At 47.4% G+C, this 19,104-nt stretch overlaps 1 protein-coding gene across 1 annotated transcript in view; it reads left to right on the plus strand.

The window, feature by feature from the left end:
* The first annotated feature begins 468 nt into the window (after positions 1–468).
* The window catches only part of LOC119967133 (prolyl endopeptidase-like), a 160,278-nt gene continuing 141,642 nt past the window's right edge, over positions 469–19,104 (plus strand). The window contains exons 1-3 of the mRNA XM_038799252.1: positions 469–594; positions 5,457–5,531; positions 14,806–14,939. Coding sequence (XP_038655180.1) covers positions 556–594; positions 5,457–5,531; positions 14,806–14,939 — 248 coding nt within the window. The 5' untranslated portion in view covers positions 469–555. The remainder of the gene's footprint in view (positions 595–5,456; positions 5,532–14,805; positions 14,940–19,104) is intronic.

Consider the following 19,104-nt stretch of genomic DNA (forward strand, 5'->3'; position numbering starts at 1 on the left):
GAGATTCTCTGCCACGGCGGGGGCGGGATTTTCGGCGGCCCCAGGCGATTCTCCGACCCTGCTGGGGGTCGGAGAATTTCGCCCCGGGTGTCCGTAGATCAGGAGCGTGGGGCTGAAGTGCAAACAAAACCTCAACAACAACGTCGTCAAGAAATCAAAGAGGGAGTCCAGCCTAGGACAGACAACATAAACGTGCTCCGCGGTCTCCACCAGGCTGTTGAGGCAGTTTGAGACAGGCAGAAAGTGAATGACTAGCTGCAAGCTCTTTCAGAGATTGGCACCTGTGACAATTCGGCTGTCAAAGTTGTAAAGCATATTCCGAGAGATGGTAACTTTGCATGTGGAAACTTTGCATTGATGAGGTTAAACAAACGGGAGGGGATGATGACAGGCTAACACCGGTTGAATCTGTCTGTGGAGGGGGCGAGGTGTCCTCCCCTGGTGCATCGCCTTTCTCTGCCGCTGGGGGCGCACATTTCCGGCAGCGCGCGGCTCGGGAGGAAGAGGGGCTCACTGACGTGTCGGCGCGGCGGTTGGTGCACGCGGCTCTGGACAATGGCTCACAAATACCCCGAGGCCCAGCGGCTGGAGACGGTGAGGGAGCGAGGTGCCCGGGTCCGGGGCTTTGTCTAACTGCACAGCCGGTGGTGACCGCGGGGCAGCGGCATCAACCCCCCCCCCCCAACCTGGGACTACAGGCGTGATCTGTTTACCGGGAGGGGAGGGGTGGTCAGTGCCCGGGTGGGAGGGGAGAGGGGTGGTCAGTGCCCGGGAGGGGTGGTCAGTGCCCGGGTGGGAGGGGAGAGGGGTGGTCAGTGCCCGGGTGGGAGGGGAGAGGGGTGGTCAGTGCCCGGGTGGGAGGGGAGAGGGGTGGTCAGTGCCCGGGTGGGAGGGGAGAGGGGTGGTCAGTGCCCGGGTGGGAGGGGAGAGGGGTGGTCAGTGCCCGGGTGGGAGGGGAGAGGGGTGGTCAGTGCCCGGGTGGGAGGAGAGAGGGGTGGTCAGTGCCCGCGTGGGAGGAGAGGGGTGGTCAGTGCCCGGGTGGGAGGAGAGAGGGGTGGTCAGTGCCCGGGTGGGAGGAGAGGGGTGGTCAGTGCCTGGGTGGGAGGAGAGAGGTTGGAGTCTGTATGACCCTTCCAACAGAACTGAAAAAGGGATAGAACTGTGATGAATTATGTACTTGGAGAAAGGGGAATGAATGGGGCAGAATGGAAACCAGCTAGAGGTGGAGTCGAGGAGAGATTGACAAAGATGTCTCTTATTCTTCAATTTTTCTCCCACTGAGCAATGTCTCCGTTCTCCGATTAACACATTCTGCTATCCTACCTTTCCCACCATTAACATTCTTCAGTCCCGAGTTGCACCATTAACAGCCCCTTTGTCTCATGTCCATGACATAGTTTCTAAACTCGGACCTAATGCTGATTTTACATTCTGCCCCAACGCCCTCTCCTGGCATATTTAATCATCACATTTCAATCTCTTTTTAGTTCTGTGGAAGGGTCTATGGATTTGAAACACTGGGCGAGATTCTCCGCACTCCCGACGGTGCGGAGAATAGCGTGGCTCGTAAAATTTTACGGCCACGCTGTTCCGACGCCCTCCCGCTATTCTCCCCCCCCCCCCCCCCCCACGCCCAACTCCCGACACGAATCGCTGCCGCCGTTTTTTTACGGCCGGCAGCGATTCTCAGCTGATAGATGGGCCGAGTTCCCAGCCCTTTACGGCTGTTTTTACGAACGGCAAACACACCTGGTCTGGCCGTTCGTAAAAACGGCCGTAAACACTCGCATTTTATAACCATGGCACCGATTGGCACGGCAGTACCATGGCTGTGCCAAGGGTGCCATGGGCCTGCGATCGGTGCCCACCGATCGCGGGCAGCGGGCCCGATGCCCGCGCACTATTTGTCCTGCCGCCGCCCCGCAGTATCCATTCGCGGGGCGGCTGAGGGGCAACCCGCCCCGCGCATGCGTGGGTTTTGCGCAAATGCGCGATGACGTCATCCGCGCATGTGCGGGTTGGAGTCTTCAATCCGCGCATGCGCGGCTGACGTCATACGACTCGTCAGCCGGCACTAACTCCGGCAAGCAGGCTTAACGAAATTCGTTAAGCCCGTGATGCCGGAGCTTACGGCGTCGGGCTGCTAGCCCCGACCGGGGACCAGAATCGGGTCCCGGTCAGGAGGGGGGGGGCTGGCGTCAAACCCACCCGGGTTTGACGCCAGCCTTACAATTTCTCCCGTTTTGGGAGAATCGCGCCCACTATGTTTCCCATTACACAGATGCTGCCAGACCTGCTGAGTTTATCCAACACTCTCTGATTTTTATTTCACATAAGGTTTTTTAATGCAGTCACTGCAAGATATTTCACAAAAGCCACACTATTTTCTTGAACAAGAAAGTGGTTAAAGTAAATAGGAACCGGAGGAAAGGAATTGCAACATTTTTATTTCCTGTCCTGTGTTAGAGAAGTATTTATACTGTCATGTTGGAAAGATAGAATGAACCTGCCTTTAAAGCCATTCCAGATTTTGGTAAAGAAATTTCTCCTCATCTCAGTCCTAAATGGTCTACCCCGTATCTTCACATTGTGACCCCTGGTTCTGGACACCTCCACCATCGGGAACACCTTTCTTGCATCTACCTTGGCCTTTATATTGAGTTTTGGAATTCAATGCGGGGGTTGGGTTCAATGCCAGTGATATTTAGGCAGTATCTCTTCCAGAGTACTGCATTCAGTCTTGGCACTGCACCAGGAAAGAGTTATGGTGCAAAGTTACCAGAAAGATTGAAGGGATTTAAGGTGCTGGATTATGAGAACCGGTTATACAAACTTATTTAGCGGGTTGAATGATGATCTAATTTTGGTCTTTAAAGTGACAAAAAAGTTTTGATAGGATAAATAAAAATCTATTCATTCAGAAAGATGCTAGGATAGAAAATTATTTCCTCTGGTGGTCGCATCAGGAAAAGGGGGGGGGACATAATTTTAAGATTAAAGCGAAGCCACTCAGGAGAGAGAACAGGAAACATGTTTTCACACATATGGTAGTGGAAATATGGAATTCTTTCCCAAATGGCTATGGCTGCTGCAGCAAATGAAAATTTAAAGACTGATATTGATAGATTTTTGTTTGGAAATTGTATTATGGAAACATAAAAAATAGAAGTAGGAGGAGGCCATTTGGCCTTCCGAGCCTGCTCCACCATTCATTATGATCATGGCTGATCATCAAGTTCAGTACCCTGATTCCTGACTCTCCTCAATATCCCTTAATCCCTTTAGCCTCAAGGGCTATATCTAATTCCTTCTTGAAACTACAAGCAATAGAGATGAAAGGTGGGTAAATGCCAATAATGTTCTAATCAGACATGATCTGATTGATTGGAGGAACAGGCTGAAAGGCCTACTCGTGTTCCATGTATTACAAATGGACATTTGAAACAAAAAAAAACAAAAATTAAGCATGTGTGCAGAGAAGAAATATTTGGTGTTTTAGCCTTATACTCTGAAATTCAACACAAACGTTTGGGTGGTTGACTGGTATGAACAATGAGGTGCGATAATAAATATATGCTAATGGTACAATTGTAAGGGGTGCAAAAGCGTGACTTGGGTGTTTGAGCACAAGTCTTTGAAAGTAGCAAGACAGGTTAACAATGCAGATGATAAAACTTTTTAAACTGAAGGAGAGTGTTCAAAAGTCAAACCTCCATAAAATACTAGTTTGACCCCAGTCAAAGTCTGTTTTTTGGGCACCAAGCTTTAAGAAGGTCTTGAACGCTTAGGAGAAGATGTAGAAGAGATTTACTTGATGGTTCCAGGGTTGAGGAATTAGTTACTATTGTTAGATAGACAAGAGAAGCTGGGGTTGCTGTCCTTCGAGCAGAGAATGTTAAGAGGTGATTTGACAGCGGAGCTTATAATGAAGGGTTAGATAGATGTTTCCAGAGGTGAAGAAAGCACAGATGGGCAAAAGAAATGGATGACAGGAGGAATGCACTGCCTGAGAAGGTGGTGGAAACAGATTGCATAGTAGCCTTTGAAAGGGATTTGGATAAATACAGAAAGAGACATTTTACGGATTTGGGGAATGAGTTGGAGAGTAGAATTAACTGGATTTCTCTTAGAAATGCCAACAAATATTTGATGAGCCAAATGGCTCTGTTGTACTATTAAATGATTCCTAACAATCAAGAGGCTTCAGTGCAGCACAAATATACCTCCTGCAGAAATTATGTATTCGAGTATCCAATTTACTGCAGGCTGCAGCCTAGAACAGAAACCTAGCTGGTGCGCAGGGTGGCACGGTAGCATAGTGATTAGGACCCGGATTCGATTCCCGCTTGGGTCACTGTGGAGTCTGCATGTTCTCCCTGTGTCGGCGTGGGTTTCCTCTGGGTGCGCCGGTTTCCTCCCACAAATCCCGAAAGACGTGCTTGTTAGGTGAATTGGACATACTAAATTCTCCCTCCGTGTACCCAGCGCCAGAGTGTGGCGACTAGGGGATTTTCACAGTAACTTCGTTGCAGTGTTGTAAGCCTACTTGTGACAATAATAAAGATTATCTTTGTGTGTTATAAAGAGAGCTGTATTATTGACCATTGCTTACCTTTTTAAAAAAATGTTTCATGGAATGTGGGCATCACTGAATAGGTGTTAGTGAGCCACAATGAATCACTGCATGTGGTGTAAGTGTTCCCACAGGAGGGAGTTCCAGGATTTTGACCCAGCGATAGCAAAGGAATGGCAATATGGTCCCAGCCAGTATGATATGTGACTTAGAGGAGAGTTGATCTTTTTTTTTACTGATGCACTGCTGTTTTGTTATCAAACTTTATTCTTGTGTACTTGGTGAATGTTGATAATTAAATACATATTAATACATGGAAAGATTATATTATTTTGCAAGATATTGAACATCAAATGGTTCATGGCTGTTTGTTTTACAGCACTAATTTATTCTGAATATACGAGACTCTTAGGCCCTTTTCAGCCCACTGCTCCAGAGTTACAGAGATCACAACTGCTGAGAGGACTAACCTAGTTAATATTTGTTGAAGGTGATGGCAGAGGAAAATAAAGGAAAGACAAAGATGGCATCTATGATGCAAACTTCACATTGGATTTTTCATTACACAGAAATTCCTGTAGAACATGGGGTTCTTCTATATTAATACCTTGAATGAATGTTGATGAGAATTGCAGCCTGCACTATATCTGTTATGCTCTCATTTTATACAGTTTATTGTGAAGATATTCCTATATCGAAGTTACACAATATTTGGGTGTATGGCTGTTGTCACCTGCAAACTCAGCAGAGGCACCAGGTCCAATTGCAAGATTAAAAATTGTTTGTGTTTTCAGAAGGTTTCAACACAAAAATATAAAAAATGTAATCAATATTAAAATGCTATAAAATAGTTTTTGTTCATGATTGTTATTTCTATTATCAGATTGATGTCTACCATGGCGAGAAAATTTATGACCCCTATATATGGTTGGAAAACCCTGACAGTGAAGACACTAAGGTAAATAAAAGTTTCTGTCACTTATAATAATGTCCACAAGGATATGTTGTTTATCATTTTGGAAAATAAGATTCTGAAAACTTGTGGAGTTATATTTTCCATGATTTAAATATTATATTTTGTGTAACTTTGCTGACTAAATTTTAAATTGGGCAGAAAATACTGCTCGAGGAAAATGGAAATGTAGTTCCTAACCAATGTTTTCTTCCTGATTAGTATCAATGTCTTTCACTGACTTTCTCCTGGAGGGGCTGATTCTTGGTGGGATAAAGTTTTATTAGCACCAACATATATCTGCATATCTAATCCAAGTGGGTATTCCTATTGTGAGAGACGACTTAAATGTTATTCATTCGGGCGAAGAGCACAGTTAGCCCAATCCTCAGCACTTATTTACACTTTTCAACATTCACTTAATCTAAACGGGTATCCTGGCTTGTTTTGATTCACCTCCAGATTTTCTTTGCTCACTGATGCTGTAAATCATTTAGATTGGATTGGATTTGTTTATTGTCACATGTACCGAGGTACAGTGAAAAATATTTTTCTGCGAGCAGCTCAAACCGATCCTTTAGTACTTGAAAAGAAAATACATAATAGGGCAACACAAGGTCCACAATGTAAATACATAGACACCGGCATCGGTGTAGTATTAACGAGGTCAGTCCATAAGGGGCTGGTTTAGCTCACTGAGCTAAATCGTTGGCTTTTAAAGCAGACCAAGCAGGCCAGCAGCACGGTTCGATTCCCGTACCAGCCTCCCCGGACAGGCGCCGGAATGTGGCGACTAGGGGCTTTTCACAGTAACTTCATTGAAGCCTACTCGTGACAATAAGCGATTTTCATTTTTCATTTTTCATTTCATTTCATTAAGAGGGTTGTTTAGTCTGGTAACAACGGGGAAGAAGCTGTTTTGAATCCGTTTGTGTGTGTTCTCAGACTTTTGTATCTCCTGCTCGATGGAAGAAGTTGGAAGAGTGGGTAAGCTGGGTAGGAGGGGTCTTTGATTATGCTGCCCGCTTTCCCCGGGCAGCGGGAGGTGGATGGAGTCGATGGATGGGAGGCAGGTTTGTGTGATGGACTAGGCTGTGTTCACGCCTCTCTGAAATTTCTTGCGGTCAAGGGCCGAGGAGTTGCCATACCAGGTTGTGATGCAGGCAGATAGGATGCTTTCAATGGTGAATCTGTAAAAGTTGGTAAGAGTCAGTGTGGACATGCCGAATGTCCTGAAGAAGTATAGGCGCTGTTGTGCTTTCTTGGTCGTAGCGTCGACGTGGGTGGACCAGGACAGATTTTAGTGATGTGCACCCCTAGGAATTTGAAGCTGTCAACCATCACCACCTTGGCTCCGTTGATGCAAACAGGTGTGTACAGTACTTTGCTTCCTGAAGTCAGTGACCAGCTCTTTAGTTTTGCTGGCTTGCAGTCCATAATTGCTGTACCATTTGAAGAGTTCACTCAGCATGGTCTGGAAGTTAGGAACCTGTTCTGTAAAACTTAACGATACATTTGAGCATTGCCTTTATCCAGTTGACAATAAAAGAATGTAATTTATAGGGTAAATCAGGAAAATATTTCAGTGGCAGAAGGATCACGAACCAGAGAGAGCACAGATGATTAGGAAAAGCACGAGACAGTATGAGGAGGGGGGGGGGGGCGGGGTAGAATTCTGGAGTGAACTATTGTGATCTCAGTAAGAACACCAGATTAAAGTCCAACATGTTTGTTTCAAACACTAGCTTTCGAAGCACTGCTCCTTCATCAGGAGAATATTGTGATCTAGAATACACTGGGCGATTCTCCAGAAAAATTTTGAAGTGTGAAAGCGAGCGGGAACTGCCGCAAGCTGCCCGGCGATACTGACAACGCAATACAACGTTAATTGGTCCACTTAATGAGGCCACATGCTGCAAAGGAAGACTCGCCACCTGAAGGTTTTTTTTGGGGGGGGGGGGGGCAGGTGAAGGGTTTGTTGTGGCTGATCACGGGGGGATGGTTAGGTTGGGGGGTTGCCAACTCACCTGTGCGGCCCGGTGTAGGTCATTGACTTTATTGCGTCACTGGACCGTGCTTGCCATCCCCCTCTAACAAGGTAGAGCGGCACTTTAAACAGCTCTTGCACAGCCAACCCGACTCAACTCGTATCCATGGCGCTGAGACGACTAGCCCCAATATTTGGAGATGCAGACCGGGGCAGGCTGCAAGATGCAGTTGAGGCAAGGAGGGATGTCCTATTCCCCCGAGGGCCCGGATGGATGCTACCTGGGATGAAGTAGCAGCGCCGTCAGCTCAGGCAGTGACCAGGAGGCGCCTCCAGTGGCGCAAGAAAGTCAATGACCTGCACCGGGCCGCACAAGTGAGTTGGCAAACCCCCAACCTAACCACCCCCACGTGATCAGCCGCACCCAACCCTCCCTTTGCCCCCCCCCGTCTTTGCTCCCCCCCTGTCTTTGCCCCCCCCCCCCCCACTTCCTTCACCCCCGCCTGTGCTGAACCACACACGTGGCGAACGATGTCCTCTCTGTGACTCCGCAGGAGAAGCTGTCCCACAATCACCAGGAGAGAGCCAGATTGCCGATGGGGTTCTGGTCATAACAATCTTCACTACCTGCGAGGAATGGGCTTTGGAGGTTATGTGGGTGGCAGAGGACAGAGAGCAGCAGCCTCCTCCCGCCCTCTCCCTGGCTTGGAGGGTAGCTCAGAGGGTGCAACCGTTGATGCATCACAGCTGCACCACTGACAAACGTCAGTGGGCAATGTTACTGGTCAGGCTTCTGAGGCAAATTCTGGTAAGCACCACACAGTTGCTGAATCACATCAGGTGGAGGCAGTAACTGAGCCTCTGAAGCAGAATTATTGGAGCTCACACAGACTTTAGAAGATGTTGCTGGCAATGCATAGCCCAAGGCCAGCACTGCTAAGGTGGTGACCGCAGTGGAGAGCCTGGGGCACAACAACAGCAGCATTAGTGAAGGCGTGGCTCAGTCAGTGACGGCCATGGCTGAGGGCCTGAGTAGTCTGTCCAGCCCGCAGGGGTAGGTGACCCTGGCCGGCCTTGATGAGGTGTTGTGGACATACCGCGGTCTCCGATGGGAATGGTCGAGGTGCAACGAGGCTTGCCCCAGCCGCAGGTGGGCATTGGTGAGGCGCTGCGCAGCATGTCCCAGTCACTGAGGAGCATCGCCGAGGGCATGACACCATGGTGCAGACATTGGGGAGCTGCCAGGGCTGGCAGGGCCAGATGACGCAGGGGCATCTGGAGCTTATTCCAGACTGGGAGGAGGGAGCACCAGGACCCATCCTGTGCAGTGGCGACATTAGCCACCAGCTTCCCGGAGTTCCAACCCTCTGGCGAAGCTGTGTCTTGCAGACTGCATCCGGAACAGGGTGGCATGGTTGTGCTTCTGCCGTTGTCAAGTGTACCACGGCCCTCTGGCCCCAGAGGACACCGGCCAGGGGCATTGAAGGACACGAGATGAGGTAAGCAGCTGGCTGCCTCCACCTCTGATGTGGATCCTGGACATAACGGTAGAGCAAGGAAGGCCAAGTGCGTTGAGGTTCACTGAGAGGGCACTGGAGGGGTGGGGATAGGTAGGGTGTGAGGAGGGGAGTGTGCGTGGGTGGGGAGGTGGTGGGGAGAGGGCATTGATGGGGTGGGAAGGGAGGGTGGGGATAATGGGGCGGTACCATCAGCAGAGTGGGGCATTTGTACGAGACGCTTTAAATTACCCTCACCACAACTGGTACGATGCCTGCTTCTTTGCTTCGCAATGCAGGCTGACCACCAATCCCATGCCCATCCTCCCCAGACATAGGGTCTTCCCCCCACCCCGACATGCCCAGCCAACACACATCGAGCCGTGGCGGGGTGGGGGAGTTTCACTTTGATACCACCTCCCACAGTGTTCAAGCACAGTGTCCATGTATCAAGATGTGATGAGACTACATGCTACATGGTACGTCCACCTATGGGGGTCCACTTGGGATGTGTGAAGTGCTCACTTAACTATGATTGCCAATTCCCTATTAGCAATAGCCGTCAGCCACATTGCCAGAAGCCTCCGCAGTCAGTGGTTCTGGGTGGTCGTGGGGGCAGACAGGCAGGGACTAGGCTTGCACCCTGATTCCAGGGGAGGGCACGGAGGAACCATGCACGGTTTTCTCTTGCCCCGGCCCTGATACCCCCAACCTCTCCATGGCGGTCTACCCCTCTCCAGTTCTCTGTCCTTGTGGAGTTTGCACATTCTCCCCATGTCTGCGTGGTTCTCACCCCCACAACCCAAAGGTGTGCTGGGTAAGTGGGTTGGCCATGCCAAATTGCCTCTTAATTGGGAAAAAATAATTGAGTACTTTTAAATTTACATTAAAAAAAAGGAAATAGGGCTTAAGTGGCGATTATTGGTTTCTCGCCATGCTACGGCAGGATCCCGATTTCTCCTATGGGAGCGGGCCTGTTGCATCGCAAGTGGTTTGGCGCTTGGCGCGGTTCTCGATTTTGGAGCCCCCCACTGTTCACCTGCCTTGCGCACTCTCGCTCGAGCGAAACAAGACCACTGAATCACATCCAATGTCTGAAAGGGTAGGGAAAGAAGATTCAAGAATAACTTTCAAAAGGGAATTGAATCACACTTAGTGGGAAAATATTTACAGGGAACGAGCAGAGAAGAGAGTTCTAATTGTCCAGCTCTTTCAAAGAGCTAGCACGGGCCTAATAGACTGAATGGTCTGCTTTGCTATGTCATTCTGGATTCTCAAACCTGCTTCTAAGGTCATAGCTTTCTGGACAGCAGTGATCTCATACTGCTGTATGCTTTAAGGACTTGGACAACCTACAGACACCTCAAAACACTGGAGAAGTACTACCAGCAGGATCCTCCAAATGTGGTGGCAAGAACGGCAGCATCCTCGCCCAATTTGCCCAGCATTGAGGTGCTAATCACTCAAAACCAGCTCCACTGGACAGAACATTTTGGTTGTATGCCTCAAACCAGACTCCTGAAGCAACTGGTCTCTATGGAACTTGGTTGTGATAGGAGACAGAAGAAATACTTTAGGGATGTCCTCAGAGCACCCTTGAAGAGGTCAGATAAACTGTTGACAATGGCAGACCCTATCTTGTGACCAAAATGGAGACGGCTCATTGGGGAAGGTGCCGAACACATAGAGAGACTTTAGGAGGAACGTGCAGAGGCGAAGTATCTGAGAGTGCATGATGTGCTGAAGGCTTTTTTTCTGTGCTGTAAAACTACAGTAAACCAACCAATCGACTCAGCCCTTCAAGCACAAACTGTTCCACATCTGAAAGAATCTGCATATTGCACTCTCAGCTTATCAATCATCTTGGGACCCATCGAGCCGGGATGGAATCAAGTCATTCTTAGGCAAAGGAACTGACTAAGAAGACAACCTATTATATTATTTCCGTTTTGCTCTTGGGTATGCACCAACTGTAACCTGCTAACAGCTGCCTTATTTATGAGGTGCTTGAGATCATGTGGCAGCAGGCTGGAGAGAAGTCTTTGTTTCTTCTAGGCTTTAAATTATACCATTCACACTGTATTCATACTTATGTTTTCATGTCTCTTCTAAAATTGTGGAGAGAAGAATTTCAAATCAATGCGTTAAAGTGCACAGATGCAAGTGTTGCATCATGACATTTAACAGATCTGGTTTTCATTTGTACCTACCTGGAGCTAAGGTCAGAATCAAAGTGATTGCAGGGGTAATTGGGAGAGGTGTGTGGTGGTATGGTTGAGCCATTCTTCTCCGGTGCACAACTGTACTCCATCTGCCTATTGGGATCTAGAGTTTGCAGTATCCTTTCTGAGTGGGCACTAAAACTTTTAGTATTCTCCAAACTCTGGTCAGAGTTAATCAATATTTTTAGCTTGTTTATTCCATGTATCGTAGATGCCAGTGTATACGTCGACCGTTAAACCCTCCAAAGGACGGCAGCACGGTGGCGCAGTTGGTTAGCACTGCAGCCTCAAGGTGCAGAGGTCCCAGGTTCGATCCTGGCTCTGGGTCACTGTCCGTGTGGATTTTGCACGTTCTCTCCATGTTTGCGTGGGTTTCACCCCCACAACCCAAAGATGTGCAAGCTAGGTGGATTGGCCAGACTAAATTGCCCCTTAATTGACAAAAAAATGAATTGGGTACTCTAAAATTTTTATTAAAAAAAAAGCCTCCAAAGGTAGCTCCAAATACAGGGTCAGCTTATACATTGATGATAAAATATGAAACACCAGTGTGAATGAATAGCCTTTGATTACAGGAGGATGTAGATGGGCTGGTCAGATAGGCTGATCAATGGCAAATGGAATTCAATCCGAATAAGTGTGAGGTGATGCACTTGGGCAAGACAAATCACACAAGGGAATACATGATTAACGGCAGGACCCTGGGAAGCACCGAGGATCAGAGGGATCTTGGTGTGCATCTACACAAGTCCCTTAAGGTAGCAGTGCAGGTGATCACTGGTCCCTTAAGATAGCAGGACAGGTGAATATAGTGGTTAAGAAGACATATGGTATACTTGTCATTATTAGGTGAGTCCATAAATTTAAAAGCAGGGAGGTCATGCAGGAACTGTATAAAATGTTTATTAGGTCACAGCTAGAGTATTGTGTGCAGTTCTGGAATTGACATTATAGGAGGGATGTGATAGTACTGGATAGGGTCCAGAGGAGATTTACCAGGATCTTGCCTGGGCTGAAGAGTTTTAGCTATGAAGAGAGATTGGATAGACAGGATTGTTTTCCTTGGAGCAGAGGAAACTGAGAGGGGACATGATTGAGATGTAGTAAATTCTGAGGGGCATTGATGGAGTAATATGGAAGTAACTGTTCCCCTTGGTGGAGGGATAAATGACCAGGGGCAGAGACTTAAGGTAAGGGACAGGAGATTTAGAAGGGATGTGAGGGGAAACCTTTTCATCCAGATGATTGTGGGAGTCTGGAACTCACTGCTTGAAAGGGTGGTGAAGGCAGAGTCTGCATAACATTTAGCACTGCTGCTTCACAGCGCCAGGGACCCAGGTTCAATTCCAGCTTGGGTCACTGCATGGAGTCTGCAAGTTCTCCCCGTGTCTGCATGGGTTTCCTCCGAGTGCTCCGGTTTTTTCCCATGTCCAAAGATGTGCAGATTAGGTGGATTGACCATGGTAAATTGCCCTAGGTATCCATGAATGTGCAGGTTAGGTTATGGGCTTGCGGTGATAGGGCAGGGTGGATGGGGGAGTGGACATCGATGGAGTGCTCTTTCGAAGGGTTTTGATGGCCGAATGACCACCGTCTGCATGTAGGTATTCTGTGATACTAGTCCAAACTTTTAGATATGTACTTGCGATGCCAAGCCATACAAGGCTGTGGACCAAGTGCTTGAAAATGGGATTAAAATACTTGGGTTGCTTTTGACCGGCGCAGAGGCAATGGGCCGAAGGGCCTTTTCTGTGAAGTAGACCTCTGACTCATCTTTTTAAAATAAACTTAGAGTATCCAATTTATTTTTTCCCAATTAAGGGGCAATTTAGTGCAGCCAATCAATCTATACTGCACATCTTTGGTTTGTGGGGGTGAAACTCGCACAGACATGGGGAGAATGTGCAAACTCAACACAGATAGTGACCCGGCACTGGGATCGAACCGGCGTCCTCAGTGTCCTGAAGCAGCAGTGCTAACCACTGCGCCACCGTGGTGCCGCGGCCCTCGAGTTGAGTATGTCGAGGCGTTAAGTATCAGCCTTGATGTGCCCCAGTATTGAGGACTATCGTGGAGGAGGTGTTGTTTATTCTTGCTGATTGTGGTCTATGGGTCAGGAAATGAGGGTCCAGTTGCAGTGGTAGGAGCCAAGCCCTAGATTTTGGAGTTTTGATACGAGCTTGACTGGGATTATGGTATTGAAGGCGGAGTTGTATTCAATGAATAGGTGTCTGACGTAGGAGTCCTTGTTGTTGAGATGAGTTGAGGAATGAGTGTAGGCCCAGGGAGATGGTGCCTGCTATGAACCGGTTGCGGCGGTATGCGAATTGCAGTGGATCAAGGCATTCTGGGAGAATGGAGTTGATGTGTCTCATGACCAAAGCACTTCATAATGATAGATGTCGAGGCCACCAGACTTGTTGAGGCACGTTACCTGGTTCTTCTTTGGCACCGTTACAATGGTCTTGTTGAATCAGGTGGTAACATCGGAACGGAGTAGGGAGAGGTTGAAGATGTTCACAAACACACCCGACAGATGGTCCGCGCAGGATCTGAGTGCACGACCAGGGACAAAGTCAGGACCCCTTGCTTTCCGAGGGTTTACTTTCAAGAAGGCCGATCTGACTTCAGAGGCTATGATAGTGGGTATGGATGCATCCGAGGCTGCTGGGACAGATGACAAGGGTTTGATGATTTCCTGCTCGAACCGAGCATAAAATGCATGGAGTTCATCAGGGAGGGGTGCGCTGCTGCCGGACATTCTATTCTGCTTTGTAGCCTGTTGTGTTGTTTAAGCCTTGCCACAACTGACGAGTGACCGTGCCGTTAGTCTGTGACTCTAGCTTTGTCTGGCATTGTCTCTTGGCATTCCTGATGGCTTTGCGGAGGTCATACCTGGATTTCTTGTATAGGTCAGGGTTGTCTGTCTTGAATGCCTCAGACCTGGGGCTGGATTTTTCCAAAATGAGACTATGTCCGCACGCCGACATAAAAATGGTGGAGTTTTACTCCTGAAATAAAAAAGTTCACCTAATTCAATGTCCTGCAAGTGAACACAATGCAAATGCTTTGCATTTTTAAAGTTGTGTGATACTGTGATGTATTTAGTTTAAAATATAGCCTGGGATGCCTTTGTTCCATTATTCAAAACAGCTATTTGCTGTAGATTGTGTGCACTTACCAAATGTTTGGTTGAACATGTGAAACATATCACTTTCGGCATGGAATTTTTCCTTGGCTTGATTTTGAAAATTTAACCCTGGACCAATGAACCTGTAATATTATCATATTATGTAATGTTAGATTATACTTTTGGGTATCAAATTGACCACAGTTTTTTTTGTAATTCTAACTGCGCGTGTAAAATGTTATAGATGCATTAGTTAAACTATTTAATTCAGCACGCTCAAAAGTTTGCTGCTGTCATTTTAAAAGGTAAGATAAGCGGAGAAGGGTGTTTGGATTATGAAGGGAGAAGGATTTTTGTTTATGGAGAATTAAGCTAAAATGACATCCTCAATGCATCTTGCATGAATTTGCTAAATTTATAATTCTCTGTTCTGAATCTACTATAGGCTTACGTGGAAGCTCAGAATAAATTGACATTACCATTTTTGGAAAAGTGTTCAATAAGGGAAAAGTTCAAAGAAAGAATGACAGAACTTTATGATTATCCAAAGTACAGCTGCCATTTTCGGAAAGGAACAAGGTACATTTGAAACATTTTTTAAAAACATGTATACTTTTCTATTACATTTTAAATCTGTATTTTGTTAACCAAAGCAAGTTTGTATAAACTTGGCATTGTTGATTTGTATGTTCAAAGCAATTTCAGTTTTTCAACGATAGAAAATATGCAGTAAATTCATAACTGAACACCAGGTTTGTGTTTCAGCTTTGGTTTTGGTTATTTTCGTTACATGTGGGTTATGTTGGCAAGGGCGACATTCTGACAATCCCTAGGTGTCCTGAGTCGATGTTGGCGATCTGCCATGAGGGTTTTTTTTCTCCTTTTGAAGAGATTCTTTGTACAACTGAGTGGCTTTAAAAGACATTTGGTATCAACCCAATCTTATACTCCAAAGGCGTTAAAATAGCAGTTTATGTGAAAGTTTCCAGGCAGTCAACTGAAAATGAAATGAAAATCGCTTATTGTCACAAGTAGACTTCAAATGAAGTTCCTGTGAAAAGCCCCAAGTCACCATGGCGCCTGTTCGGGTACACAGAGGAAGAATTTAGAATGTCCAATTCACCTCACAGCACTGTGGGAGGAAACCGGAGCTCCCTGAGGAAACCCACGCAGATACAGGAAGACTGTACAAACTCCACACAGATAATGGCCCACATATGTCTGGCGTTGTGATGTAGCAGTGCTTTTAGAAAAAAATTTTGGTTACCCAATTCATTTTTTACAATTAAGGGGCAATTTAGCGTGATCAATCCAACTAGCCTGCACATCTTTGGGTTGTGGGGGCGAAACCCACGCAAACACGGGGAGAATGTGCAAACTCCACACGGACAGTGACCCAGAGCCGGGATCGAACCTGGGGCCTCGGCGCTGTGAGGCAGCTGTGCTACTCACTGTGCTGCCTGAAGTAGCAGTGCTAACCACTGTGCTGCCTTTCTTTATTCTTGTCCCCATGCAATAAAGGCCAACATGCAATTTGCCTTCCTAATTATTTGCATGCAAATCTTTGTTTCTTCTACGGGTACTTATGAATACCAACATTTAGAAATTTTACAACTTAAAATATATTCTAATTTCTTTTTCTTAGAACCAGTGAATAACCAACCTCTCTCTTATGCTCCACCTTATTATAGCCATAAAATCATAAGAAACAAGAACAGAATTCGGCCAATTGGCCCACTGAGCTTCTACCATTCATGGCCTTAACTGCGCCTGCCTGCCCACCCCTCCAAACCATAACCCGTGACTCCCTTAATCCGTGACTCCCTTGTCAATTAAAAGTGTCTAATTTACCTTAAATTATATGCAATGACTCAGCCTCTTCCGCTTTCTGTAGGAGAATTCCAAAGACAAACAACCCTCAAAGAAGAATTTGCTCCTCATTTCCTTTTTTTGCTACCCAATTATTTTTTTCCAATTAACGGGCAATTTAGTGTGGCGAATCCACCTAACCTTCACACCTTTGGGTTGTGGGGGTGAAACCCACGCAGACAAGGGGAGAATGTGCAAACTCCACACAGACAGTAGCCTGGAGCCGGGATTGAACCCGGGTCCTCAGCGCCTTAGGCAGCAGTGCTAACCACTGCGCCACCATGCCGCTGCTCTCATTTCCATCTTATATGGGAGACCCCTTATTTTGAAACTGAGTCCCCATTTTTAAATTTCCCCCAATATCCTCCTCACTTCTACCCTGTCAAACTCCATAGATTTTGTTTCATTTAAGATCACCTCTCATTCTTCTGAAGTCCAATGAGTATAGTCCCAATCTGCTCAACCGTTCTGCAAATCAACTCCTTGATTCCAGGAATCAATCTAGAGCGGTGTTTTTAAAACATTTTCCGGGACCCATTTTTACCAACCGCCCAACCTTCGGGACCCATGCCGGCTGACGTTCGTTATCCATGCCGGCCGACCTAACGACCCACGCCGGCTGACCTTCGCGACCCACGCCGGCCGACCTTCGCGACCCACGCCGGCCGACCTTCGCGACCCACGCCGGCCGACCTTCGCGACCCACGCCGGCCGACCTTCGCCACCCACGATGGCCGACCTTCGCGACCCACGCAGGCCGACCTTCGCGACCCACCATTTTCTCTTAGCTTTAATGCGAGAGGTGAGCCTGCTTTGTCCTCATGATCTCACTCCAATCAGATTCACAGGAGGAGCGGGCTATGGACATACTGGGTGCACAATTCAGCTGGTTCCTTTGTGCCGTCTTCATCTTTGTGAGGACAGAAAATGCAACTTCGCACATGAAGGACAAAAACAACAAAATGCTTGTTTTACTCAGCTCCAGTTACTCCTCGGAGACGCTACTCCAGAATGCTGCCAGTTTCATTGACTTGTGCCATGCTTTTAAAGACAAAGCTAAGGCGCAGAAGTTCAGTCAGCTTTATATGGAGTCAGGCTTGCTAGTCCATTTACAGTTTCTTTACTAATGCTGTTTTCCTCGATGTGTCGTAACAGTGTGAGGAACATGTAGTAATTTTGGCTTTGCACTTGCAATTGCCAAACTTTCAGTGAGTTTTGGAAAGCTGCGATTTCTTTACAGTGCCGAAAGCAATCATCATCCTTCCCTTGCAATTTGAGGTTCAGTTCATTTAGAATTGAAAAGATGTCTGCAAGTTTAGACATAGTTAGCATCCAAGTTTCATCAGGATACAAATCAGCCAAAGAGGACAATTTCTCGAGGACTAAAGCGTGGATTTCGTACCTCAGTTCGTAAACTCTGAGTCGCTCCCCTGTTGACTGATCATTACAGTAACTCTTCAAGCGGATGAAGTCCACCGTCATTGGGATTGACTGGTACAGTTTCGATTCTCTGCTTTAATGTAGTCTAAAAGGTCAGCAAAAAACTTATAGCCACCCTTCAGTACACAGAGGGCGACAATGTGATGATTTCTCTTGGCTTTCATTATATCCCTTGCCAAACGTTCAGTTCTAGAACATAGAACAGTACAGCACAGAACAGGCCCTTCGGCCCTCGATGTTGTGCCGAACAATGATCACCCCACTTAAACCCACGTAACCCGTATACCCGTAACCCAACAATCCCCCCATTAACCTTACACTACGGGCAATTTAGCATGGCCAATCCACCTAACCCGCACATCTTTGGACTGTGGGAGGAAACCGGAGCACCCGGAGGAAACCCACGCGCACACGGGGAGGACGTGCAGACTCCACACAGACAGTGACCCAGCCGGGAATCGAACCTGGGAACTTGGAGCTGTGAAGCATTGATGCTAACCACCATGCTACCGTGAGGCCCCTATTCTGTCCATGAATAAACCGTGAGGAATATATCCTGTCTCCAGATCGTTTGAGTAATGTTTAGTGATGCAAAACAGATCGAGGTCATAGCCTTGTTCATCATCAGTGATCACCACGCAGTCAGCCGCCGCGCTTTGACCCTGGGTTCAGGTCCCAATACTCTAGGGCCGCATGCACACTGATGAGTCAGCAGGCAAGCATGCACAATGCGCCCCGCATCTTTTTAGCTGGTCCTGGCTGCCATTTTTAAAGCCGCTCGCAGCCGCCATTGTTAAAAAGCTGGCTGTTGCGCGTTAATTCCCACGATCGGGAACGCCGTGATGGATGGCTCTGCGACCCTCCTGACACCCGTCCGTGACCCACCCGTTGTCGCGACCCACACTTTGAAAATGCCTGACCTAGGATACCACTTTCAGTGCAAGTATCATCCATGTATACTCTTGTCCAAAGCCAGGTCCATTTAATTGTCTGCTTTTGGTTCAGCCAGAGCTGAAGGGACCAGTTGAGTGGAGAAGGGTGAATCAGTGGATATTGTCCACCTGGACTTTCAAAAAGCTTTTGACAAGGTCCCACACAAGAGATTAGTGAGCAAAATGAAATCTCAAGGTATTGGGCGTAATGTATTGACGTGGATGGAGAACTGGTTGGTAGACAGGAAGCACAGAGTGGGGATAAACAGGCCCTTTTCAGAATGGCAGACAGTGACTAGTGGGGTACCGCAGGGTTCAGTACTGGGACCCCAGCTGTTCACAATATACATTAATGATTTGGACGAAGGAATTCTATGCACTATCTCCAAATTTGCAGACACTAAGCTGGGTAGCAGGGTGTACTGTGTGAAGGATGCAAAGAGGCTGCAGAGTGACTTGGGCAGGCTGGCTGATTGGGCAAATACTTGGCAAATGCAAGATCA

The sequence above is a fragment of the Scyliorhinus canicula genome, chromosome 6 (genome assembly GCF_902713615.1).
Source record: "Scyliorhinus canicula chromosome 6, sScyCan1.1, whole genome shotgun sequence".
Taxonomy (NCBI): domain Eukaryota; kingdom Metazoa; phylum Chordata; class Chondrichthyes; order Carcharhiniformes; family Scyliorhinidae; genus Scyliorhinus; species Scyliorhinus canicula.